At 50.4% G+C, this 27,537-nt stretch overlaps 1 protein-coding gene across 1 annotated transcript in view; it reads left to right on the top strand.

The window, feature by feature from the left end:
• The first annotated feature begins 213 nt into the window (after positions 1-213).
• Positions 214-27,537, top strand: part of ANKRD11 (ankyrin repeat domain containing 11) — a 42,559-nt gene continuing 15,235 nt past the window's right edge. The window contains exons 1-6 of the mRNA XM_031042818.2: positions 214-358; positions 7,933-8,071; positions 21,774-21,944; positions 23,034-23,237; positions 25,012-25,154; positions 25,698-25,845. Coding sequence (XP_030898678.2) covers positions 272-358; positions 7,933-8,071; positions 21,774-21,944; positions 23,034-23,237; positions 25,012-25,154; positions 25,698-25,845 — 892 coding nt within the window. The 5' untranslated portion in view covers positions 214-271. The remainder of the gene's footprint in view (positions 359-7,932; positions 8,072-21,773; positions 21,945-23,033; positions 23,238-25,011; positions 25,155-25,697; positions 25,846-27,537) is intronic.

The following is a 27,537-nucleotide window of genomic DNA, read 5'->3' as shown; positions in this document are numbered from 1 at the left end:
TTGCTGCTGCATGTCCCAGCTTGCTTCTCATTCAGAAGATGCAGGAGCCAACAGATCTGTGGTGCCTGGCATTTGGAGGTACTCAGCCCTCCATTATTGCCATTGGAGAATTGGGGGGTGCTGGGTATCCCTATGGGAAGTGTCTTGCCTTTTTTTCTGCCAGTGTAAAGATCCTTTTGATTGCCTAACTTCTCTTCTCCTCTCTCCAAACAGACGGTTGATGATGAAGCAATGGCAGCATAAATGAAGATCAAGTAAGGAAGGCAGAACGATGCCCAAGGGTGGGTGTTCTAAAACACCACAGCCAGAAGACTTCTCTCTCAGCAACGACATGGTGGAGAAACAAACGGGGAAAAAGGTACCGTGTTTGGTTCACTCACCTTCTTTATGGATGCTGTCACTGATGCCTTCAAGCCATCACAGTATTTCATGTGGCAGGAGGCTGCTGTGGGCTGTTACCGTGAATCAAATCTGTGTCTGGTATTGGAGCAGCTGATGGGATCCACTTTGTTTCTTGGTTTCTGCCACACTTCCTGGGAAGTGCTGTGGCCACATAGACCTGACTTGGACTAGCAGTGGGGAGATGCTTTGGAAGAGCCTTTTCTGTAAGCACTGTACATTATTAAGGCTCTCTACACTGAACTGTGGAAGAACCGAGTAGTGCAGTGATGGCTCAGGTGTGTGTGTGCAAGGGAGGAGTTTCTCCTCCTCTGGCTGTAAGTGCCACGTCTGTGTCAGACTGTTGATCTTGCTTCACCCAGAGTCTGGCCTCTGCACATGGCCTGACCAGAGACTCAGTGTGAGCTACTCTGGTGAAATAACTGCTTCTGGAGTTTTCTTTGAGGTGTTCAGGTTTTGACAGTGCTTGAGGTGAGGTTACTTGAGGTGAAGTCTGAGTTTAAGGACAGATAAGTTCATACTTCTCTTCATTCCCAGATTCTTGCTTTGCTCCAGGCTTTAACTCTGCCTGCTCTCATTCATCCTTCTCCGTATAGGTAGTTTCCAGTAAACAGTGGCTGTGTACAAGTGCTGCCTTTAAACAAAAATTAAACTCTACATCCACTGTACTCTGCTCAGGAGCAATCATCATCCACTTCCCTTCATCTTGCTCCAGTATCTCAGCATTCCCTCAGGAGTCTCCTCCCAGCCCTGGGAGCTGAATCTGAGGGTTGCGAGCACCAGTGGAGCTGTGTCTCTTTCTCTGTGGTGTTCCCTGTGATCCCACCTGTGTCGTTGATAGTAACTCATGTTGATAGAGGTCATCTTACTGACAACATGAGGAAGATGGCAAATAACCAGAGGGAAATTCCCAGGCAGAAATTTGGTTACTGAGCATGCTGGTAGCATCTATTCCCCTTTCTGCACCATGGTGCATGCACAGGTCCAGTTTGGGAGGCAGAGCTCCTGCTCTTGGCACGTGCATTGTGCTGTGGCACAGCGTGGGGCTTCCAGGAGCTGGGCAAAAACAGAGCAGGGATGTTGGAGATGAAGCAGCTGCCCTGTTGTGTCGGGGAGATACCAGCATTTACCCTGGCAAATGAGGCCAGCCCAGAAGCGCAGGATATGTAAATACAGGGTTTTGACTGCGCTGGGTAAGAAGCTTTATGTTGGTGCAGGTGCTTCAGCAGGGAGAGGTTCAGTTATAATATGAATCAGCTCCCATTTTATTTCATCCACTCGCAGCAGCTTAAAGGCTGCATGTTATTTACAGAGCGGGTTTGTTGAGTGGCGCTGGGGACGCCGGGAGCTGGAGTTGTCTCCCACTGGCTAAATAAGTAGGACACAAATAATGTTATGCTTCCCACTCAGAGGCATCAGTGCAGACCTGCACCCAGTGGTATTGAGTAAGGACAGGGAGAGCCTTTCTGCTCTCTTCATTCTGGTCTTCTCAATGGAGGAGAAACTCACATGCCCTTGTCCTTTGGGGACTGAGCTGAGATCCAGCCTAAGGGGCTGAAGGACATGGTGCAGCAAGTAACCCTGTTTCTGGCTGACTGTGAAGCGTGAGCTGGAGCAGTGACTCAGGGTAAAAGCACGCGGTCATTAGATCTCCTCCTTCCAGAGCTGTTGTACCTGCCTGTCAAGACAGCCGCTGCTTTTAATCTATCTTGCCTCTGTCAACACTTCCAAAGGCCTAAGCCTGGGACTTGGCATACGCTTCCTGGTGGAGGCTCACTAGGGAAGGCAGAGTGGCTGCGGCAGAGCTGGAGCCGTGCTGCAGGGAGGGACCCATGGTGCACAGGTAGAGCATGGCACAGCAGTAGCTGCAGTGCCACTTGTGTGGTTTCCTTTCAATGTGACCTTAATACCAGCAGTTGTTTTAGCATCACACAGGCTTTACATGTTTGGGCTCTGAGGCTCAGCACTGAAGGCGAGCAGCAGTGCAGGATGCTCAGCAGCCCAGGTGCTGCGGTGTGCTGAGTGCTGCAGGGAACATGAGAGTTCTCTGCTCTTGAATACACTAAAGCCAGGCTCTCCGGGAGGGTTTGTGCATTGTGGGCGAGGATGTGAGCTGTTGCCTTTCGGTTGTAGAGCTAATCACAAGAGAGAACTCCTCCTTCCTCTCTGCTCCTGCCCTTCTGTGGGAGGGATGCATTAACTAGTGCGATGTCACTTGTGCCAACACAGCCATGAGAGCAAAGTGGTTTGAAGACCATGTCTGTGTTGCCCTCCATGGTGACAGTGTTAGATGCTGTGTCTGCTTTGCTGCTGTTGAGCGAGGAGCTGTTTCTCCTGGGGTTAACAGCAGCAGCAGGGTGGCTGGCCAGGGCCTTGCCAGCCTTATATGGCTGCACAGAGCCTGCCCGGGGCGGGTGCTCCGTTTGGGTTGAGTTCAGACTGAAGGGTTTTGTAGAAATATGCATGCCATATATGAATAATTCTCCTTTCTGGTGTAGATCCACAGATCCCCATACCAGGAGCAGATTACTCATGAGTTAGGCAGAGCACAGCACCGCAGCAAGAATTATATCACTTGTCAAAACCATTTCCTGATGTGCCTGGGACCGCTCGCTGCATAGTTGCACAGTGTGCACAGGGGCTGTGGTGGAGGATTTGTCTCTTTATGGGGAGATGCTCCCGCTTGCATCATCTGAATTGTGTTTTTGCTGCAGTGGTTGAACTGAACGCTGAGCAGAATGGTGCTTGACCCTGGGTTTTGCTTGTAGGAGCTTGCAGAGGTTAAAAAACAGCTTTTGCTCTTTCTCCTCCCATTTTCAGAAAGGGGAACACAGTTGTTACTTCTCTGTTCTTAAAACTTGTCTGACTGGTAGGGCCTTCCTGTACTGTCCAAATGAGTGCTGGGCTGTGTGTCCAGCACAGAGCCACCTCCAGGGCACAGAACATGCAAAGCCCTTGGTGACTTCAGAGCCAACCTTCCCATGAATATAAGCAGCCCATAGTCCTTTTGAGTTGTGTTTCTTACCTGCCTTAGCACCTGAGGCATGGAGGAATGGGGCTTCAGCTCCAGTTGTCTCTCAGCTTCAAATGTTTTATTGCAGCATTGATAATGACATAAAATCAGCCTTCTTGAAACATTGTGTGCATGCCTGTGTGTTGTACTCTGGTTTTGGAAAGGCTAGAAAGGACCCTGATTTAGGCAATGCTGGGGTTTGGTTCCTATCACATCCACCATGCTCCCTGGATAAAACAGTGCCCAACCCCTTTCGTACCGCAGGGTGAGAGCCCTTCTCCTGCTCCTTCTCTGCCCCCATGGCAGAGCCTAGTCATGGCATGACCCAATACTACCTGTATTGGTGCAGGGAAACTCTTGCATCTGCTTTTTGCAGCAGGGTTGTGGGTTCTTTTGCCCACAGCAAGAGTTTGGTGTGCCAGCTTGGCATGGAGCATCACCCAGGGGTACAGGCATTGGAGCCCATGGTCCTTCTGGGCTTCTCCTCCCAGGCTCCCGGTGCTAGTTTTGTTCATTGCTGCTTGCTTTTTACTGGCATTGCAAACTGAAATACTTTCAGCTCATTTTGGAGAACAAAGGGCTTTGGGGATTTCCAGTGCTGGTGATACAAGTCTTTGCATAAGCAGCTGGGATGTGAGTCAGGTTTTTTCAGTGTTGAAGTGTAGGCACTGCTCTGGCACAGCCCTCGATCATAGGCAAGGGGGTTCATGGCTTGTGTGTGGGCATGGATGGATGGAGGGGAGGAGCAGGCTGCAGATGCATGCTCTGTCCCATAAAGCAAGCTAGGGACTCACTCAGCTTCCCAGTGGAAGTACAGATTTCTTTGCATGGGTTAAAGTGTACAATTTTGCATCAAAAAGAACAACATGTTTGGGTTTGCCCTGCAGACCAGCATTGGGGCAGTAAGCTGGCCTAGGTGGAGCTGTCTGTGAGGCTGGAAAGTGGGTTTTATTCATGTATGTCATAAATGATCCAAGAAGATTGGTATCAGGGTCTCTCTCTTGCTGATTAGAGGTCTTTGTTGTAAAGAGAAGTCAGTGTCACCACAGCACCTCCCATCAGGCAGCTGGTGGGGTCCAGTTTGTTATTGGTTTGAGTTCTTCACATAGTAAACCTTACTAAGAACATAATGTGACAGCAGGGGACTTCTTCCTGAAGTCAAGGTTTGCCATCTCCTTTGCCAAGGCAGCTTTTATTAACACCCACAAAAGGAAACTTGGTTCTGTTTCTGAGTGCTCAACAACACCCTCATTCACCAGAGTCCCTCTTAACCTCAGCAAGAGCTGTCCCAGCCTTTGAAAGACCCAAGCCTGTCTCACACACACATGCTGATCCAAGTTTCTCTGCAGTATCGTTTAATTTGGATTTGTTCCTTTTGTGAAATGTGATTCAGATGAGTTTGAACTTACTTCAAACATGAGGAGACCTAAAACTGAAACCAGCTTTTACTTGAGAAGAGGATGACAGTCTTCATTACAGAGTTGGAAATAATTAGGGAAGTAAAACTTAAAGGAGGACAACGCAAACACATGTTACTGTCAAGAATGACTCTCCAAGCTGCCTTACTTACTCTGTGGTGGTTTCACCAGCAGCTCCAGGCGTCTTCAGCAGGTTGCTGCTTTCCATGGAGGAGCAAAGTTTGGATCTTCCTTGCTCCAATTAGTATAAAAGGTTATCCTTCTGCTACTGTACAAATTAATCTTCAAAGCGGTGCTGGGACTGCTGCTGCTTCCTTCGTTCCTTGGTATTTAATTGTGCTGAACTTACTGGATTAGCAGCTCCAAGCGTTAGGGTGAATGCAAACAGAGCATTGCCTGAGCGTGCCCGACGCTGGGATCCACACAGCTATTCCCACTTCCATGCTGGGATCAGTATCTGGTCTGGGAACATTTTTTGCCTAATTCCTCTATTTTTTTGCTCCCAGAACTCAGAGCTTTTGACAACACTGCAGTGATTTTGTACAATAAGTTGCATTTTTACCTGTCCTGCTCTTTTTCTTTATTCCGGAGTGCTGAGATCCCACCTAGCATTAATGCAGCAGGAGACCAACCTGGCTTGCAGATACAGCCCCTTGTGCATCAGGTTCAGGCTTTCACACCACGCAGCCAGACCCTAAGATTAAGGGAATTTTAGAGAAGGTATGTTTGAAACAAGCTGTCACCCCTCATCTTTGCTTTGAAGTGGGGTGCAGGAGCATTGCCAGCTGATGCCTGGAGATGGGGTGCTTGTGAGGCTTTTTGGGCTGTAGAAAAGGCTCAGGACATTATATGATGGGTTTGCTCCAGTAGAAATGTGTTTTAAGGTAACAAAACACTGAAAAAATAATTATTTCCTTTTTTTGCATGGAGCACAATGAACCTCTTGTTGAAACTCTCAACATGAAACTGGTGTCTGGAAGAAGTGGTGGGAGTGTAGGAAATCCCACTGCAGGGTGCAGGGGCTCAGCCGTGTCCTGCCTTATGCTGTGAGAGCAGGCAAGGAGTATCCTGCTACTGAAGTACTATGTGGAGCAGCCTGCTCCAAGGGTGTGGGTGAGGAAGCTGCAGTACAGCCCGTGAGTGCAGGGATGTGTCACTGTTGAAGCATCAGCTATGACTGACCCACCTTGGAGTCTTTTGGGATTGTCTCTTATCACTCAGTGCTGGTGAACCTGAGCTGCAGGACATGGCTTTGGAAGGTGCACTTCCAGAGCAGGATGAAGTCCCTCTTCATCCCATGGCTCTGTGATAGTGGAGCAGCTCCATTGCAGGTGTACCCTTAGGCACAGGCAGCAGAGGAAGAGGTATGCACATGGTAGTCTCTGGTTTCATGCTCTTGTTTGAGGCTCTGATATTTAAGGGTAAGAATTGTAGGGTTGATTCTCTTGAAGTGCTGTTGAGTTTTGTGATGGGGCCACATCTCAGCAGCCAGTGATGCTTTACCCTGCATCAGCATGGCCTCAGCACTGATGCAGTGTTAGTGGGGTTCAAGTGTAGTGTTGCTGTTGGAGCTTGCATGAAACTGGGGAGGGAAAGGACAGACCCACATCCCTGCTTGCAACCAGATGGTCCTGGGAGGTGACCCGTGGTCCCTGGCCTGCCTCCCACCTCTCAGCTGCTCCAAACTGCAGCTGGCAATAGGAACAGCATTATTTGTTATGGCAAACTATTTCTGTTCACGTCAGGAAAAAAAAAGAAGACAAAAGTGTTTAAATCCAGAGTGTTTAAGTGAAATGCTGGAGTGTTTATTTTGGCTGTGCCGACTCTCCCATTGCTCTGCTGCCTCCTGTGCCGAGGAAGGGCTGCTCTGGAGCAGGGCTGCCCTTCTTGGGCTCTGAACGTGCCTTGGCTCCCTCCAGCCCCTGTCAGACAGGTTTGTTTCGCTTGCTTTACCAAAAAAGGGATTCCCCAGCCCATTTTCTGAGCCCTGACTGGTGCGAGGGGCTGAGTGCTGTGTGTGCAGACATGGGGCTGTCACACTGCCCATCGCAAGGAGGGTGCAGGCAGAACCTCTCTATCCAGCAGAGGGTTTCTCTCTAATCTGGGGGTGAAGTCTGATTGCCAGACAGAAACATGGGAAGGGGAAGGAGCAGTGTACACCGTGACACTGCAGTCTTGTGACTGCTGGCACGAGAGGCACCTGCCAGGGTGCTGAGCCTGATGCAGACAGCGTGACCAGGCTGCTCTCAACAAGGGAATTTCTGTTGGATGTGCTTGTCTGAGTTTCCAGCGATGGCCTCGTGTGATTTACTGACTCGAGAGTGTTTAACTTCATAGCTAGAGCTCAGGGTCTGGGTTTTGCTGGGTTATTGGAATCAGATCTGTCACAAAGCTGCTTGTTCTGGCCTTGTTGTTAGAGCAGTGGCACAGGGTTCGGTCTGGAAGCACTTGCTTAAAGTAATACTGCTTCTCATATGAAGGCTCCTGTAGGGGAGACCTGAGAGCAGCTCCAGTGCCTAAAGGGGCTGCAGGAAAGCTGGAGAGGGGCTTGGGACAAGGGATGTAGGGACAGGCCAAGGGGAATGGCTTGAACCTGCCCAAGAGAGGGGAGATTGAGCTGAGCTCTTAGGCAGAAGCTCTTCCCTATGAGGGTGTTGAGGTGCTGGCAATGAGAACTTGGAACTACTTGGAACCAAGGGCTTTAGTGCTGGTTTTTGTGCATCCCACAGACGTGCTCTGTGTGCTGGGATCAGGAAACCCCTCCCAAGTGATGGGAATGGTTGTGTTGGAATCCTTGGGTTCCCACACCCCAGCCTGCCTTCCCCCTGTGCTCGCAGCTTCACACACAGCATCTGCTCTGTTTTCACATAAATTGGTTGCAGTTTTGGCACCATACATCAACCTTGTTTGGCTTTGCTCTTCTCTGGTGGGGTTCTTAGCTTGGTGGATGCTGCTTTTAGTAGGACGCTAAACCCAGATGCTGGAAACCCAAGGTGAAAAGGGAGGGACAAGTGCTGCGTGAGGCTGGTGTAGGACATTGTGGGGTTTAGGTGCATGCAGTCTGGGGAAGGCTCTTGCTAATCTGGTCCCTTCTCTTTGTAGGATAAAGATAAAGTTTCTCTAACCAAGACTCCGAAGTTGGACCGGAGCGATGGCGGCAAAGAGGTGAAGGAGCGAACGACCAAACGGAAGTTGCCTTTCACTGTTGGAACAAATGGAGATCAAAAAGACTCAGATACAGGTACAGAAACTACATATTCCACCCTCAAAATGCGGGTGTTTGGGCTGGGGGGAGCACATGGTATCCAGTGTTTAACTGGAGCAAGAGATTGCTTTGTGGGGAGGCACTTCTTTTGGCTAGTGCTCCATTCTAAGTAGTCCAGTTCATGAACTGTAGCTTAGACAAGCAAAGGAACAGTGCTGAGCCTGCTAGTAAGAATTTAGAGGATAAATCAGAGGATAAACATGAGTACTCTTGAAAAGAAAGATAAGTAATAAAAACATGAACTTGCATGCATCTGCCTCAAATAAACCTGAGGTATGTGTGTATGTCTGTGTAAATACATCTGTATCCTCTCCACACATGTTCTGTTGTTTTGGGGCTTTAAACTGAACAATTATTTCCAGTTGCTGTGTGCACAAGCATTGTCAAACGTGTGTACATCTGTCTGGAGGCTGTAATGGTGAGCTGTAGGTGTGACTTGAGTGATGTGGCCATCTGGGCCTGTCGGAGTGGTTAGATCGGCTCTTTGGGGTTGGTACAAGTGGTCCTCAGGACCCTGAGATCATTCAGGTCACCTGTCTGCCCCTGTTCAACCCACTGCCAAGGTTGCTCTGGTGGATGCAGCATGACTGCATCCTCAACACATGCCTGCTTTCTGGGAAGCACTGGTGCTACTATGGGTGTTTCAGCCTGGCTGTGTCATGGTCTGGCAGGTTATATGTTATGGAAGATAAGTGGCTGGTACATATGGCTCTTGCCCATCATGGCCCCGTGTATTTACAGAGATGTTGACTGGGCTGTGTGCTTGGTAAGCAGTTGGGAACAGCTGTAGTAAAGCTTGGATATGAAGCAGATAATGCTGTTTGGCTGTAAGGGGCTTAGCTGTGGCTTTATGGGCAGAGGTTGGCATAGGTTCTCTCTGGAAGTTTGTAGGAAATCTGCATTTGGAAATACTTCTGGTCAGGTAGGGCTCAGCAACTGTGCAATGATATAAAATGGGCTATGAGCATGTGAGGTGGTCTGTGCTGTGTCAGCCTACTGGAGCTGTTGACCAGTCTCCTCTGGTTCAGAAGTCATGAGGGCAGATACTAACAGGTCAGAGCCACCACAGCAGTTAGAGCCCAATGTCCTGAGGCTGGCCCAGCTTTTCTGTGTGTTTCCATGTGCCAAATGGTAATTTTCACAGTTGCTGAGCTCCCTGTGGGAGAGAAAGTCTCAAGACATGAATTCATCTCATTAGAGGACAGCTTGTACCGATGGGCCTTGGCAGGGATGAAGTGTTGGGTTTACATTTGGGGTTTTTGGATGAGAGAGTGTTGGAGAATGAATCAATTTGGGTTTGCAGTGGTGGGAGGAAGAGTGGCCCCTGCCCTTGGGCAGCAGAGGGGGTTACAGCCTGACACGGGTGATCCTCTGTTGGTCTCCAAGCAGTGTGGTGCCTGTCAGAGCCCTGTGTTCCCAAGCACATCCATTGTGCTCTAGTGTCTCACTTGAATATGTCAAGGGGCTTCACCTTTGGAGGGAGGATGGCTGGGGGAAGGCAAAACTGATTAGCTGGAACCATAGCTTCTGCTTTGTCAAGGCTGTTTCTGCTGTGTTCAATACTTGGTTGCCCAGACTCTTCAGGGCTGTCTGCCCCTCGTGACAGCTAAAATGTCATGGTAGGGCTCCACCAGCGTGCTTTCCATGACTCCCAGCAGTGAAGAGGGCTCTGGTCTGTGGCTGCAGAGATGCTGGAAATGTGTCTGCTGGCAGCAGCGAGAAGGAAAAGGAATTAAAAGGAGAGCAGCAGGGTAGGGGAGCCTGGGAACAGGCTGCGGGTGCTGCAGGGTGCAGAGGAGCATCACCACAGCCCATAATACACACCTGCACATTGGACCCTGCTTTCAGCAGGACTGGGACGCTGCCTCTTCGGTCTTGTCTTCCCCTTCCTCTTCAGAGCTCTTCCTTCCTGGGGAAGTGGGTATGTGAGCATCAGAGCAGAGCCAAGGGGCAGCAGAGCAGCTCCCTCCTGCACACAGGACAGTCGGAGCTGGTCATGGTGCTCCAAGACACATTTAAAGACAAACTGGGCTCCACAAGATGCTGGGAATGTGTAGGTGAGTTTCTAGCAACCTGTTTGGTGGAGACTGGGGAGAGGAAATGACTCAGCCACTGGGGAGGAGATAGCAGCAGGGAGCTGCAGATAAACACGCAGTCAGGCCAAGACTTAGCAGGAGCCTGTTCCTCTTCTCTGAGATCCTTTACTCCAGGAATCAGATGCTTGGGATGAGAAATGACTTACTGGCACCTTGCTCTCCTCTTACACCACCCCACTGTAACCATGGGGTGTTTCAGGTCCCTGTGTTCCTTGTCCTGGTCCAAGGACAGCTTTTGTTGAGCAGGTAGAGGCATGTTTGCAGTGTATAGGGCTGCCCCATGCCCATGGGATCAGTGTGCTCATCTAACATGGGTCTGACACTGCACACTCCTGCTCAAGCACGCGTGGCTGTCAGAGGATGGGCTTTTGTCTCAGACAAAGGGGCTGCAGCAAACCCACCCCGCAGCCCCTACTCCTTCCCTGGGCAGAACATGAGGATGGGGAGGCTGCTTTTTCCTGGTCTCTTCCCCAACTTTGATTTAATCTCTTGGGTGAAGCAGGATTGCAACATCAGTGTTCCAGTTGCAGGGTTGACCTTAGATGATTTATGTAACACAGTTAAGCTGCTGTACACAGGCTGTTGTGTGTGTCAGGGTAGTTTTGCTGGGGTATTCCGCAGCCAAGTGGAGCTCAGCTGTGAGGATGTGGGAGCTGAGAGCTAGGAGAGTGCTCTTCTTGCCTGTAGTGGGCTATTTTTTCCCCTCTTCAAATGTTTAAACAATAGTGAATCCTCATCCTGGTTTGTTGCAGTGACTCATTTTCCTTAGCACAGCCTATCTGTTGCCTGTTTTTCTGTCCCTGAATAGCTCTGGCTCAGCTTTGACGTGCGTGCACTATGTGGTGCAAGAAAGCATCTGTCCTGGGTTTGCCTTACTGTGGAAGGACAGCAAAGCCCACCCTGGCCTGGTGTGGTGTGGCAGCCTGTGCTGGGATAGCTGGGATGAGCCCACATGCCTCATGGCCTGTGTTTGCCACCTTGGAGCACAGATGGCACTGTCCCCTTGCCATCAGCTTGCAAACATTAATCTCCATCTTTTGTGTGCTCATAGTATTTACCCCAAGCACTGGTGCCTCCCATCACTGGGATGGCTTTTCCAGCTGCACCCATCAGAGGTGTGTGTTTGAGGGCAGAGGTTTGTCCCAGCCCTGATTCACCCTTTGCTGATGCTGCAGTGGGGCAGCTCAGCCTGCCCTCCTTCCTTCAGCTCTGCTCCTGCAACCCACTCGTAGGGCTGGCTGAGGAGCATGCGCTGCTGGCAGAGTGCTGAGGTGTTCAGAAAGAGAACAAGTAAGCAGTTTCATTCTTGATCTGGTGTTGCTTGCAGCAGCCTGCCCCCAGCCAGCATGCCTTCACTGCGCCCTGATGCTGAGCCAGCTCCCAGCGCCGCTTATGGGAGGTGGGCTCCAGGAGCCCGGCACTGGTTTAAAGGGGGTGGTTGAGTGCAGTAGGTGCAGTGCTAAAGCTTATAAAGTTGTCTCCTTCAAAATGGTTTCTAGAGCAACAGTTCTGGCCTTTGGGTTCCTTAAAGTTAATAGGATAAACTGTCTTTAGGAGAAAAAATGGGTGCAAAGCTGTGAGCCTGCAGACCGTGCGTGTTACAGATCCAGTACTGTGGGAGCAGCATCTCTCTGCCTGAGACTTCTCCTCCTTCCTTCTCCTCTCGCTCGTGTGGCATCTCCCCACATCTCCAGACGTTGCTGGGAGCCTACGTGCTGCCTGGCAGCTTCCAAACGAGTACATCCAGCTTCTTTCCCAGCAATTTCAGCAGCTTCTGAGGCTCAGTGCAGCTCCTGACTTGTGTCCTGCTCTGAAAGCAGGTTAGGTGTTTCATGGTGGTGTTAAGAAGCATCCTGCAGGCCACGGCAGGGAGAAGGGGACATGCTGCTGGGAATCCACGTGCAGGGAGATACAGGAGAGGTGTGCTGGGGTGGCTGGCACAGAGATGCTCCTCCTCTGTGCTCCTGGGGCACTGGTGCCAGCAGTGCTGAGCCACGGCTGACTCACAGGGCTGACTCAACAGCACCAGACTGCAGCGTGGGGCCGGGTGCTCCCCACCTCCCTGCAGCCCCATGGCTTCACATGAGCAGGTTTCTGACTGCTCTGTGTCATATACACCCGGTCAGGTAATGCTGCTTGAAGGTCAGCTGTGAAATGCACAATCTGGAGTGTAAAACACAGGATACCCACTTGTGCTGCAGTTCCTTTAGCTGGATGTCACCTGAGTCCCTTGGCTGGAGGTTGAGCTCTAGGTTCCAGACCTTTAGTCATCATCATCATCACTGGGGAGAGTCAGGACTTAATACAAATCTCTAAGCAATGTGAGTTAATTTTGGCCTCTGAGAGCTCTCCCTGGGAGCTGCAAAGGTCTGAGCAAGGCTCAGTCGCAACTGCAGGTCCACAGCAGTGGACCAGCTTGGTGCCTGTTACCCCCTTGGGTGCGGAAGGTCTGTCTCACTTGGGAGAAGTGAGGAATACACTGGAGTTCATTTTCCCTTCACAGGTTTGCTGCTGTATTTTTTGTGCCTCCAACTCTTCAGGTTCTACTGCTGCTCCTGCTCAGGCTTGAGTGAAATCTTGAGGCTGGTTTTGTGTGGGCTTGGTGACAAATCAGTGCATGTAAAAGAGAAGCTTAGTTTAGTCCAGGTCATGTACAAATCCTGCCGTTGCCAAATAACATGCAGGCTTAAATAAATGTACTCTTTAAAGTGGGGCCCTGGAGCCATCCTGTGCTCCTTTCTCACAGCTGTGGCCATGCAGAGCTAGTGAAGTGTCTGCTGCTATTGGTCAGTGAGAGCAGCAGATGGGTACCCAGCCCTCGCCTGTCCACAACCAAAACCACTTCACTTGTATGAAGTTCCCCAAACACAACAGAAATCCTTATTTTGAAGTGTTTTGTCATGGAGACTCCAATGTCTGTGGCAGCTCTTGAGTTGAGTGTTTTGCAGACCTGAAGTCTCCTGAGGATGGAACAGGGGGAGGCAGGAGGGGTTTGAGTGCCTCTGAAAGTGCCACAGATGGGGATCTGTGGTGGGCTAGATGCTCTTCAAATCCCATGTGTGATAACCTGAAAGCTGGAGCCCTCTGGTCCTGCAGTAATGTTGTGCTGCCCCTTCCTCCATCAGCCCAGCAGCAGCTCATGGCCAAGCAGGAGCCTGGTTCTCCCTGTGCCACCCGAGCACTGCTGCTCAGTCCCTGGCTGAGAAGGGAGGTGATCAGTGTGTGGTTCAGCAGCGTTGTGGCTTCAGGTCATGGGATTTCTCAGCATCACTTGATGTTGTTGTTGCCCTAATTGTCTGAGTTGAACCAAATGTCACGCAGGCTGTGCTGGCAGCGATGCTGATGCCATGCTGGGGCCAGCAGAGGTGGGGGACCCCAAATAGCATGCAGGCTTAGATGCTATGGAGGAGGCTCAAATGCTCAGGAGGAGGCTCCTGCTCTGGGGATGGAGAGCAGCAGCTTCCTGTGCTGACCGAAATAACAACAGCATCATCTGCATCTGTTGTGGTCTCGTGGCATTTGATGGTCATCTCAGCCTGGGGGGTGGAGAGGTGGCTAGAATGGATGGGGGGAATGGAAAACATGGCCTGAGAAGCCTGCAGCTGAAACATAAAGGTCCTTAAGCTGTTTCTGCCTCTTGTTTGATGGAGGAAATAAAGGAAATACTGTGCATCTAAGTTCTTGAATAATACAGTAGGTGTAAGCTGAGAGTAAGAACTGGTGGAACTACTTCATGTCCCCAGCCCTCCTCCCTCCCCCAACCCCTTGCTCTGTCTTGCTGCTCCTCACAGCTACCCATAACACTGCTGGTGTTTTGTGGGGTGTTGGTGACACCGCAGCCATGTCCATCCATCCAGCTCCCCTCTGACCTGAGATGTCCTGGCAGCTTCCTTGCTCCCACCTTGAGGTCTGTTCCCAGCCAGACAGCAGGTTTGTGAGGTTTGTGTTGCAGTGTCCCCCTATATAATGATATATTTCTTTAGCAAGCAGCTGTAAACCCCAGAGATGCCCCTGCCCCTCTACAGAGCACCTGAGCACTTGCCTTGAGGCCCCAGTTTGGCACAGAATGGGGAAGAACAGAGAGACAAAACCCCAGCCATCCCTGTGAGCTGGTAAGGGCATGCACACCTTTCCCTGGCTGTAGGGGACTGTTGAGGGCTGATCCGAAGGGCTTGCATACTGCTGTGGGACCAGAGTTAGCATGAGGATGGTCAACAGAAGCTGGCCTCCAAGCTTAAACCGTGTGCTGCTTCACAGCCTCCTTCATGCTAATCCTGAGTGTGTTACGTGATGCTAATTGCTAGGTTAAAAATGCCTGATGAATCAGATGACCCAAACCCTGGTCCTCTCCCGGAGCTCTTGGGCTGCCTAATGCCTGAGAGGGGCTGGAGTGCCCCTGCATGGGAATGGGCTCGTTAGTCACAAGTTGGGAGGCAGGGAAGGGAATCCGTGAGAAGCAAATTGCTGGCTTATTAAAATATGCATCTGCCTCCGAAACTCCTATTTGTGAGCGTTTTCCGTCCTGGCTGTGCTCGGCTGTGTGCAGCTGGAGGGCTCTAATGGGCTCTGCTGCTCTGGGTCTTTCTTTGGTTGTATAATTTCAGTCCTTTTACTAAAATAGTCAAGAAACTGTTCTCACCTAGCAACCAGGGAGAGAGTGAATGTCAGAGCTTCTCCGTTTCTAGCTGGGCTCCATAATGCCAGTACAGTGTGGATAGACTGGCAAACACCAGCCTTCAGATCACCCTTAGAAACTCCCCCTGTGCATCAGCCATCTGGGAAGTGCTGTGTGGAAAAAGCAGGTCGTTTTATGATGGGAGCTGCCATAAATCTCCCTCCTCCCCCCTTCGTCACCTCCTTAGCATGCAGAGTGAGAGGTTGCAGTGTGCTGTGTCTCTGTGAACCAAAAATCTATCAATGATGGCTTTTTGCTTCATACAAGAGCTTTTATCAGCTCTGTCTGCAGAGTGTCCTGCCCCCGGCTCCCAGGAGGGGAGGAATGTCAGGAGCCCTCATCCCCATCCGCCCTCCTTCATCTCCCTCTGTTTTGTGGCAAATGAAAAGGTTTGGACCTAAAAACTGGAGTCTCGGAATTATTCATGTTTAACATGAAGATGTGTTCCTGGTATAAACCCCCTTGGTTCCTCTTGCAGCAGTTTGTTAGCCAGTGGCTGCTCTGGTGAGAAGATAACGTTTATGTGTTTACATGCATAGATGGCATTGTCTATCCTGCAAATGAAGGGAGAATGGCTGTATTTGGATCACACAGCATTGAACCTCTCTAGCAAAATGATGCTTTTAAAGGTACTGCAAACACTGGGGTCCATCCATCCTGTGGGTTGTCTGTGCCCAGGCTGATGGGGCTCAGTCCCACACACAGTGACCTGATATGGTTATAAATGGGCTCATTCCCCTGCTGACACCTCTCCTCTGCTCCTGAGTGTTAGAGCTGATGTCTTCACTGCCCTTTCAGCTTAGCTGTGCAGGATCAGGCTCTGGCTCCAGTCCCTCTCCATCCTTCTAATTAGAAAGCAGCTCAGTGCTGTATAGGAGAGGCTCAGGTGCCTTCCGTGCCGTTCTGTGCAAGCAGACCCTGCTGTAGCTTTTCCTCTCATTTTCCTCTTTGGTTTCCTTTTTGGCACCTGCTTTCACTTGGCTGATGAGCCAGACATCATCTCCCATCTGTGCCCCCCAGCCTGTGTGTATTGCAGGCTCTGCATCATGTCCTTGCCCTCCTGGTGCAGAGCCTCCCCTGGTCCTCGGGTGCAGCTCTCCAGCCCCAGTCCCTCCTTCCTCTGCTATTTGGTGGTCTCCATGCAGCCATACCATCCCTGTTCCTCCTTCTCCCTCACTGCCTTGCTTTTGTCCTGCTCCCCACTGCCCTCCTCTTGTTTATCTGCCCATGCCATTGTGCTGTTTGCACTGCTCCCAGTTCACATCACTGCCATGTCCCTGCAGTGCTGAAGCCTTCCCCTCAGCACCATCCTGTACGCTTGTCCTTAAATACTGGGGATGCCCACAGAGCCTCTTGACGTGGTTGTATCGTGTGCTGTAAACCTTCTGGCTCACGATCAGCCTTGTTCAGCATGCGTCGGTCCATGTCTGCAGATGCAAGCTCCAGGCTCCCTGTGCTCAGGTTAAACCTGCTTTTCTGCTGGTTTGAGCTGACATGCTCCAAAGTGTTTTATGCCCTACAACTTCTGCAGTAAAAATGAGTCACTCTTACGCATGCTAGGCTGGGGATGGGGAAAACAGAGGCTTGTGCAGTCTCTCGGGGGTGCAATGCAGTCTCTGTTGCTGTCTGTGCCGGTCTAATTTATTCTCATTGATCTTTTGTTTGTGTGCTTGCTCGGCAAATAAACTGTTTTAAATCCCCACTCACCGGCAAGCCAGGAGCTGGTTTCTCTGTGCAACACCAAGATGTGCAGCGTGAGCTGGCTGGTTTGTAAACGGTATTTTTCCTCAGGGTACCACCTTACATGCATGTGTTGTCATGTTGGAACAGCTTAAACAGATGCTTTTTGCATTACAGGGTATGATGTGGGGAGTGAGGAGCTGAGTGGCTCAGCCACAGCTCAGGGTTGGAGCTCCCATCCCCACAACCTGCCAGCGTCTCACAGTGCCTGTTTGAGGCAGATTTTCCATCACCACCCTTTTCTCTGTCCTCCTCTGCCTCTTTCCTCTCTCCCATTTTGGCTCAGGCCTGCTAAAGCAGCTCAACAGCCCTGAATGCCTCTGTGCCCTCTGCAGAGGTGCTGATGGGCTTCCAGCAGCTCTGGGTTTAGTGCCCATTGCAGCAGCAGGAGTGTTGCATGACCTGCACTCTAATTTGGGCACAAGAACCACCTGCAGGGCTCATGCTCAGACCCCTTTGTCCTGTGAACCTGCTGCTGCCCTGCCTTTCTCAAGCCCCCTGGGTTTAGTGTGATGAAAGGAAGGAGCAGCAGCTCCCGGCTGTACTGGGCAGCCTCAGCTCTGCTCAGATCCTGCTTTTTCCCCTTGAAGCCTGTGCATGTGGTTGCTGCCGGCGTCAGCATGAGGGCAGAGCCAGGCAGGGTCCCCAGATTAAACCAGCACAGCACCAGGCTGAGGGTTTGCTCTGGAGGTCTGCAGAGGGCTGAAGCGAGCAGCAAAAGAGCTGCTTTAAATACAGCTGACTGGAGGTGCACAGTGCATCACTGGGGTGCTGTCATCTTCCTTCCCATTGGGATCAGTGTGCCTGCTCCAGCCACCATCCCTGGAGATGGGCAGTGAGATAATTCCTTGTCTGCACACCCCCTTGTGCCTCTGGTTTTCATGCTTACACCTAAGGACTGGATGCATATAGCTTGCTGAAGGGGTTTTGGTGTAAAATAACCTTTATTCCTGATTGCTGAGGTATTTTTTACCTATTGTGAGCGTTCCTGTTAATTTGCTCCACATTGCTGCAAGGTGCTATAAGAGAAGCATTTAACAGAGGAGAAGGAGCAGCTCGCAGGAAGCCAGTGGCACCTGAAGCATTGAGCAGAGACCTTTGTGCAGGTGCCCTTTAAAATCTGCTGAAAATCAGATGCTGAGCAAAGTCTTCTGAATTGGAATAAACCACATTTGCAGCCCCAGAACCAGAGGGAGGAATCCCTCTCCTGCTGGGGAGGAGGATGAGGAGTGAAACACCATGGTCATGCAGGACTAGATGTGATCCTGTGCAGCACTGGTTGATGCAGCCTTCCCACAGGGAAGCACACACAATCCCGAGTCCTTGGCCACCTCACCGTAGCCAGGGGGAGCTGGTCGCTTCCCATTTGTTTATATCTTGTTGATCACCTGGTTTTTAATGTTAAATGCTCTGTGGAGGAGGACATTCTGCAACTGCAGGATTAATAGAAGTTTAAGGGGGTTTTGAGTGAGCTCAGTGATCAGTTCTTGCAAATCACAGGCTCATGCTGACAGCCTGCAGCAGCCCAGGAACAGTAAAACAGAAACAATCCCATTCTAGCTGTGGCTCCCTCCACACACACAGAGCAGCCCTATACCACATACAGCTGTGCATTGCCTCTACTTCACAGCCCCTTCCTGGTGGCACCGGCACCCTTGAGCATCCTTGTGCTCTGTGACAGGGCAGGATGTGACCAGGAGCTGCCTGTTGAGCTGAGCTGAGGTGTGTGGATAAGCTGGGCCTGGCTGAGCAGCATTTAACAAGCAGGAGCTCTGCAGCCTAGCAAGGAGCAGCCTGTGCAGATGAGGTATCCCTGTGCTCGGGTGGGTATGCCTGGCTGTCTCCTAGAACTGCCTGGGCTCAGTTGTTTTCTTACCATAAGCACATCGAGTTTGATTTTATTTTAAGCCATTAAAAAACTATCCACTTTCCTGTGATCTAATTTCATCTTACAGCTCTGTTATAGCTGCCAGGGTGAGTGCAGTGTGGCTTTGGAGAAGCAGATCAGAATTCTCATTCAATGCACAGATGTGTTTCCAGGGCTTCTACTTGAAGAAGGGTGACCTGTGCTCTCTGGTTAGAGAAACTGCCTGGTATGGAGTTACCATTGCTTAAATGTACAGGATCCCGGTGCAGGGGGCAATGGAAATCATGTGCTGGGGGCCAGATCTTTGCAGTGGGAGAGCAGCAGAGGGCAGCAGAGCCGGCACTTGGGTGCCTGGGGCAGGGTAAAGGGTTTTGGATCTGCCTGCTAAATGATGACCGAGGGAGTGAGGGAGATGCAAGAGGCATGAGTGGAGCTGGAGCAGTGGAGATGGCCCCACACGTTTCTGCCCTCGAATGCCAGAGACTTTTACTCCACTGGCAGTTTGAATGAGGAAACCTGTTCTTCGGTGCAGAGTCCACTGAGTTCAAACCCATCCATCACAGTTTCTCCTGACCTGCTGGACTCTGTGTGGAGGCAAAGCAGGCTCTGTCCTGCCAGTGGCCATGTGCCAGAGACCACAGTGGATTTCTCAAAACAACAAATAGGACTGGATAGGCAGAGCTGGGCTGGAGGGTGCAGGATTTGCCTTTCCCAGGCTGCTAGACCCTGCCTTGGCACAGGGCTCCTGGAAGGGAGGAGACTGGATGCAGCTAGTCCATAAAGCTTGCATCTGTGTGATCCACTGCATATCCTCTTGGAGGTCTGCATCTCCCCACACATATTTGACTACCAGTTTCAGGGTGCTGGGTGGTTAAATGGTGGGGTTTCCTCTTCCTGGCTGCTGGGAATTGAAGCCCAGTTCCTTGAGGATCATTATCAGACATTAACTTGTTCACAGACCTATGTGTATTATCCCTCTAATGCTTTCTAGGGTTTTCAGAATATCTTAAACAAAATAATCAGCATGTTTAGAGTCTAACATTTGAGTAGGAGAGATCCTCTGCGTATCCTGCCTTGCTGGAAGACTCCGTGTACCATATCAGCAGTGTAATCAACCATATGAAAGTGCTCCAGGTCACAGTGTTCCTCATTGAGGATAGGAGGTAGTTGCAGGCTTGCTGTGATAATAACCTCTCAATGCCTCTGTCTCCTGGCAGCATCCTGGTGAGTGCCTGTCTGGGGCTGACAATAAAGATTCCTTCCCTGTGAGGGTGCTGAGGCGCTGGCACAGGGTACCCAGAGAAGCTGTGGCTGCCCCATCCCTGGCAGTGCTCAAGGCCAGGTTGGACACAGGGGCTTGGAGCAGCTGCTCCAGTGGAAGGGGTCCCTGCTTTAAGGCCCCTTCCAACACAAACCAGTCTATGACTCTGTGAGCTGGTGGCTGTGCAAAACTCATTTTCACCTAAAAGATGTTTACTTCATGCTTCAAAGTCATAGGCAGGATTTCTGCTGTTGAAAAGCATGGTTGGTCAGTTGGAGAACAGGGTCCCTGTTTATGTCCCTGTTTAGTAGGGTTGAACAGCTTGTCTCTGCAGTCCTCATTACATGGAGGATGCAGTGAGGTGTTTTACTGCTCAGGTTTCTTGAGCAGCATCAAGCCAGCCTTGACTCAGACTGGTGTTTGATTGTGTGATGTGAGAACAAGCTCCCACTCACCTGGGCTTGATAACTTCTATAGCTGTGGCTGCTCAGAATGTTGGTACCAGCCCTGCACTCAGCTGGCTCTAAACAAACTGTATCAGTGCTCAGAAATAGATGTGATCAAAGTTGGATTTTCCACTTGTGTGCACTGTATCTTCCTTATGCTTCTTTGTGGGTTTAGGACAGTTGCCTGGTAGGAGGGGTGCAGCTTGGCTGCTGGCAAGGAATTGCTGTGCTGCTCTGCAGATACTCTGTCTCTTGCTTGGCTGGCTTCTTGAATCAAAACTTCATTTTTCTTTCCTGAAATGGCACATTGAAACTTTGTTTGTTGAGTGCATCCCTTCAACAGGACCCACAAGAAACCTGGAGAGGGGCTTGGGACAAGGGCCTGTAGGGACAGGACCAGGGGAATGGCTTTAACCTGACAGAGGGGAGACTGAGATGAGCTCTGAGGCAGAAGCTGTTCCCTGTGAGGGTGGTGATTCTATGGCTCTGGCATGGCTGTGGCTGTGTGGACCCGTCAGAGAGGAGCATGCAGCAGAACTTGTGCTTTCACCAGACAGCATCAACAAAGCAAGCAAACAAACCAGAAGCACAGCAGACAGGCTGCTGACTCTCCTTGAATGGGAAAAAGATCAATAACTTGCACAAAGACTGCACAAAAATACTTAAGGCTGTATTGAATCAGGTTTCTCAGAGGGGTTGGATGCCTGAGCTGGGCACAGGGAGGGATGCAGCAAGTTGCACAGTGCAGGGTCCACTCCTCAGCAGCTTGCAGCAGGCTGCTGCTGCTGCATGGCTCCCTGAGAGAAAGGCTGGAAGTGCAGGGTAAAGCTGGGGTTTGTCTCATCCCTCTGCATATGGCATTCCAGCAGCACATTCCAACTTCAGAGGAGGCCACGCGCAGCCCATCCATGGGAGCTGCCTTTGTAGCTGGGTGATTTAGGAGCCTGAGGGTCAGGCTGGGATTTGGGGATGACAAGCCAGGCACAGGAGGTTCTTCCTGCCCTCCTGTTCAGGATTTTCTTAAGAGGGATGCAGGAATATATATGGCTAAGAAGTCATCTGCCTGACCTGCAGGTGTGTGCTCTGCACTAGGGAGGAGAGGACCAGCCTGGTGCTCCCAGGGGCAGTGCACCCATTTGATGATAGTGAAGGGATGAGATGGTAACGTTTCCAAGCTGTCAGCCTGTGTCTTGTTAGCACGTTTTGTTGATGCTTTTAGGTGCCTCCAGTTCAGTCCATGCTGTGTAAGGCTGTGTATGCTCCTGAAAGCACCATGGCATGAAATGGAGGCTCCCAGAAGCAAGATGGAAGGTACAGACCACGAAGGACCTACTTCCTCCCTCTTGTACTGTTCTTTGATGTTGGGGGGAGAACTGGGAGATGCTGTCAGAAGAGCTGGTGGGCAGCAAGAGCAGTGTGTGTCCCAGCTGCCCTGGGTGCTGATGCTCCCACTGCAGGGATGCATCCTTCACCACAGGCTTTTCCATTTGTGAGATACAGAAAAGGATTGAAGAGCTGTTAATACCACTCAGAAGCAAACAATGGCTTTGAGCTCCAGCAGCACTCACAGCTTGTGCTTCTGTGTCTCCACAGAAAAGCAGGGTCCTGAGCGGAAGAGGATTAAAAAGGAACCCGCCACCAGAAAGCCTGGCTTGCTCTTCGGAATGGGCCTTTCGGGGATCCGGGCAGGATATCCACTGTCCGAGCGCCAGCAAGTTGCTCTCCTTATGCAGATGACAGCAGAAGAGTCTGCAAACAGCCCAGGTAAGGTCCAGAGGGTGGGTTTGCTCAGTGTGGTTAAGGCGGCAGGGATGAGGTGCACCCCCCTGGCAGCTCATCCCTGAGGATGCTCCATGAGGTCTCCCTGCTCACAGTGCCAAAGGTGGGATGCAGGAGTGGGGCAGCAGGACACCTGCTCCCACTGCAGGCACTGCCATGGGCTCACATATGGCTGCTGCTGCCCTTCCTTCTTCCAGCATAAAGCAGTAGCAAACATCCTGTGGGCCAAAACCAGGCCACCACTGAGCTACTGAGGCTGCTTAACTGCAGCTTCTGTTCCACAGGAGCTCCTTTATGTTAGAGCTTCATGTTTTCCACTGGCTCTGGGGCTAACTCAGTAAAGGAACATTGTGAATAATGTTAGAATATCTTCCTCTCTGGATCTTTTAAGGCTTCTTCCTGCAGAGAGGGGTAGGATGTGTAACCCCTGCAACTGTAACATGAGATGTGGAGCAGCTGGAACATGTTTACCATGGATTTTGTATTTTAGTCATTTTTATCTGCTGCATACATGACCCCCCAGGGTTTGTAGAGGCACTGTGCTGTCTGTATGAGCACATCTGCACCCTACACACAGATGTAGCTTTAGCCACGTATTCTGTTTCGTCTTAACACTGATCTAGCTGCTTATGTTGCTGTTATTTGGGGTGAGGAAAAGGGGAGGCAGAAAAGCTCCGTAGTCTTCAGAGCATTCAGATGTTTTCTCAGGAAATGTGCAGTCTCCTCCCAGAGCTGTCAGACCTCACGTATTAAAGGCAGCTTCCCTTAGGAAATGAGGTTTTAGGGTAAGGAGCTGCATTATCTGCTTCCAAATCATGGGATTGCCTCCAGTCTTTGCAAGAGCTGCAGTTCTCTCCAGTGGGCTTTGGCAGCCTGCAATTAATATCTGCATTATGCATACACAGGCTTTCCTCTGTCTTCACAGCGACTTCAGAGGTGCAGTTGCCTCTCATGCCTTATGGTGAGTGTTTTAGGGAGAGGCAAGATGAAACGCGTTACAAGAGCTCCCTCTAAGGGATTTTTAGGCTCCCTTTGAATTGCGGTTCTTTACTTTTGTTTCTTTTCTCCATGCAGTTGACACAACACCAAAGCATCCCTCTCAGTCTACAGTTTGTCAGAAGGGAACTCCTAACTCTGCCTCCAAAACCAAAGATAAAGTAAATAAGAGAAACGAGCGAGGAGAGACTCGGCTGCATCGAGCTGCCATCCGAGGAGATGCCAGGCGCATCAAGGAGCTCATAATCGAGGGTGCAGATGTCAATGTGAAAGACTTCGCAGGTAACCAGCCTGCTGGCAGCACTGCAGGGAACTTTTCAGCACTGGCAGCTGAACCTTTTCCCAGCCTGGTTGAATGTTCTGCTCCCATTAGAGAAGGCAGTTTCTTTATAACATGGGTTTGTGTCTTGTAAATAAGGGCTTAACCAAGAATTCTTTGTCCTTTGGGGAGGAAAAAAATCATGCTATCATCTAAAAACAAAACAACAAAATCCTATGTCAAGTTTGTCAAAGTAATAAATCCCTGAAAAGCATCCATTCTCTTGCTGGAGTCTGGGAGCTGAATTCCCAGGCTATGCTATTGCTCTGAACGTGGTCCTGCTCAGGGCAGTGATGCTGTGCTGGGCTAGATCCATAGCTGTCCCTGGGGCTGCTGCAGCTACACACTGTTATACTGTGACAGGGACCTTCTTCTCCATTTTCCTGTGTCCTTCCAAGAGGGTGTATTCTTGGAAGTCTGGAGGGGAATTCTCAAAGGGAAGTGGGCTGGTTTGGCTCTTTTTTTTACTTAATATATAAGAAATCATGTGCACAAAAATACTGATGAGTGGGTTTGTAAAGTCATTGCTCCAGGGTTGACTGGCTGATGCCTACAGCTCTTTGGAGTTGTTTTTAAGTACTAAACACTGGGGTCAGGCTCTCGGCCCATTGGCCCAGTGTCTGAGTTAGAGGAGACATTGACCATCCTGACACTTAGCTCAGGAGCCTCACCACCTCCTTCTCCTCCTCAGTGGGGCCACCAAGCTCCTGCTTCTGGTGGTGGGAATGGGGAAGGGAATCTGGGATGGGAACAGCCCCAAGTCCTGTGGTGAAAAGGCAGCCATGAGGTGATGAGCAGTGCTGTTGGTGCACACCCGTGCCAATGATGGGGCTGAATTAGCCCTTCTTCCAGCATGTCCCAGAGCTTCACTTTTCTCTTTGCTGTTCTCTTTGCACGATTTTGGAGCTATAAATGGATCTGCATGTTCTTCTGCCTGTATGATTAATACCAGTGCTGGGCTGAAGTATCAGTTGTGATTAATTCTGGTCACAGGTGCTCCTTCTTAATGCTCCAAGTGAAGTGAACGGAACGAGCTCCCACGATGCTATCAGCAAAATACCGAAGGAGCCAGGCACATTTGCTGGGAAACTTCAAAACAATTCCTGCTTAAAAATAGGCTGTTTGAACATGATAAAACATTTCATTCCACTTTCTCAGAGCTTTGTTTGAGAACCTGAGCCACTGTTACTGTGGAGGCATGCTGTTTGCTTTCTCCCCAAGCTGGGGGCCTGTTTTGCAGCTGCAATGGCTGCTTGCTTTGGAGAGTACACAGAAAATGTTTGTGAGATCTGTGTGTGGGAGGCATGCCTGTAGCTCAGGGCTCATCCTGATATGGGCAGCAGTGATTTGCCCTTATGGAGGAGCTGAAAGGGGAAAGGGTTTGAGACCTTTGTGATGGCTTTCACTCAGCATCAGCAGTTCTTCTTACTTCCTACATAAAACTTTGCCTTTTCATTTCCTGGGGCTGTGTGTGTTCTGATAGATCTAGCTATCTAGATGTGTGTAGCACATTGCATGACTAGAGGGAAAAGCAGGATTGATTCAGCTACCACCTGGTTGGGATAACAAAGGCAGAGCTGCAGGTTTCTTCCTGCTGTGCCATGGGGAGCCAGGCAAACAAGCCCATCACACTGGCCATCAGAGAAGCAGACCCCTTGACACATTCACACCCCCAGAGTGAGATTTTCACCATCCATGAAGGTGATGTCCATGTTCTGAGTGTCCCTTTGCTTGCAGGCTGGACAGCATTGCACGAGGCTTGCAACCGGGGTTACTATGATGTTGCAAAGCAGTTGCTTGCTGCAGGCGCTGAAGTCAACACAAAGGGGTTGGATGATGACACCCCACTGCACGATGCAGCCAACAACGGGCACTTCAAGGTTGGTTTTTGCTGGACTCCGTAGCTCCATTTTTAATAACTTTTATCCTAACTCATGCCTTAAGCAGCCAACTGTGCAAAATCAGAGATTCTGTTAATTTTAAGTGTTCAAGGACAGTTGGACAGTGTTTTGAACAACCTGGTCTAATGGGGATGTCCTTGTCTGTGGCAGGGGAGTTGGAACTAGGTGATCACTAAGGTCCCTTCCAACCTAAACCATTCTAGGATTCTTTGATGTTATTATTATTTGCTGCTGATAGTAGTGGGCAGGAATTTCCCTGCCCTGGTGCTGGTTTTGTGTTTTACTTTTGCTGTTCCTCTGATTCAGGGTATAAAATGTCTTGTTATTTCCCCTTCTTTCCTCTCAAGTTGGTCCATGGTGCTGTTTTTGTCTTTGGTATTGAAGACTATTTGTACCTTAAGGCATGTCCTGAGGACAGACTGCTTGAGGACATCCCCCCCTTTTAGTTCTGTATGAAAGTTGTACAAAAAGCCTGGAATCAAAATGTTATGAGTGACTTCAAGTCTCAATTTTTGTTTTCAGGTGGTGAAGTTGTTATTACATTACGGAGGGAATCCTCATCAAAGCAACAGGAAGGGCGAGACGCCTTTAAAAGTAGCCAATTCTCCCACCATGGTGAATCTGCTCTTGGGAAAGACCACATACCCCTCTAGCGAAGAGAGCTCGACAGGTGAGATTGACTTTTATGTGAACATAGGAGTGATGGTTGTGGCCTGCAGCTGTCTGTTAATACAGAGACGTTAAGAGGACAGTGAAGTTAGACTCATGTCAGAATACCTGCACGCTGCTGCCACGGTCAGGAGTCCATCTGTAGCTGTAACCCAAATTCAGACAACATAACCACCCGCTTTAGCTCCGGGAGCTCTAGCTGTTTGCCCTGGAAGCCTACGTTGAGATGACTTACCTGGTGCAATCGAGATGTAGGATTGGAAGCCAATTGCAGGTAAATGGATGTCTTACCTTTACAATATGGGAACTAGTCATAGAATCATAGAATAGTTAGGGTTGGAAAGGACATTAACATCATCCAGTTCCACCCCCCCTGCCATGGGCAGGGACACCCCACACTAAACCATGGCACCCAAGGCTCTGTCCAGGCTGGGCTTGAACACTGCCGGGGATGGAGCATTCACAACCTCCCTGGGCAACCCATTCCAGTGCCTCAGCACCCTCACAGTAAAGAATTTCTTCCTTAGATCCAGTCTAAACTTCCCCTGTTTCAGTTTGAATCCATTACCCCTTGTCCTGTCACTACAGTCCCTAATGAAGAGTCCATCCCCAGCATCCCTATAGGCCCCTTCAGACACTGGAAGCTGCTATGAGGTCTCCATGCAGCCTTCTCTTCTCCAGGCTGAACAGCCCCAACTTTCTCAGCCTGTCTTCATACAGGAGCTGCTCCAGTCCCTGATCATCCTCGTGGCCTCCTCTGGACTTGTTCCAACAGTTCCGTGTCCTTTTTATGTTGAGGACACCAGAACTGCACACAATGCTCCATGTGAGGTCTCACAAGAACAGAGCAGAGGGGCAGGATCACCTCCTTTGACCTGCTGGTCATGCTCCTTTTGATGCAGCCCAGGATACAGTTGCTTTCTGGGCTGTGAGCACACACTGAAGCTGGCTCATGTTCATTTTCTCATTGACCAACACCCCCAAGTCCTTCTCCTTGGGCTGCCCTGAATTTCCTTTTTGCCCAACCTGTAGCTGTGCCTGGGATTGCTCTGACCCAGGTGTAGGACCTTGCACTTGTCATGGTTCAACTTCATGAGGTTGGCATCAGCACACCTCACAAGTGTGTCAGGGTCCCTCTGGATGGCATTCCTTCCCTCCAGCGCATCAACTGAACCACACAGCTTGGTGTCATCGGCAAACTTGTTGAGGGTGCACCCAATCCCACTGTCCATGTCAGTGACAGAGATGTTAAACAAGACCGGTCCCAACACCGATCCCTGAGGGACACCACTCGTTACTGGTCTCCAGCCAGACATTGAACCACTGACCACAACTCTGTGTGTGCAGCCATCCAGCCAGTTCTTCATCCACCGAGTGCTCCACCTATCAAATTGATGTCTCTCCAGTTTAGAGACAAGGATGTCGTGTGGGACAGTGTCGAATGCTTTGCACAAGTACAGGTAGATGACATCAGCTGCTCCACCCCTGTCCATCATTTCTGTAGCCCCATCATAGAATGCCACCAGATTGGTCAGGCAGGATTTCCCCTTAGTGAAGCCCTGCTGGCTGTCACCAAGCACCTTGTTGTTTTTCATGTGCCCTAGCATGCCTTCCAGGAGAATCTGCTCCCAGACTTTGCCAGGCACAGAGGTGACACTGACTGCTCTGTAATTCCCGGGTCATCCATTTTCCC

Source organism: Melopsittacus undulatus, chromosome Z, assembly GCF_012275295.1.
Source record: "Melopsittacus undulatus isolate bMelUnd1 chromosome Z, bMelUnd1.mat.Z, whole genome shotgun sequence".
Classification (NCBI taxonomy): Eukaryota; Metazoa; Chordata; class Aves; order Psittaciformes; family Psittaculidae; genus Melopsittacus; species Melopsittacus undulatus.
The sequence above is the reverse complement of the archived record's forward strand: the minus strand, read 5'-3'. Positions and strand labels throughout refer to the sequence as shown.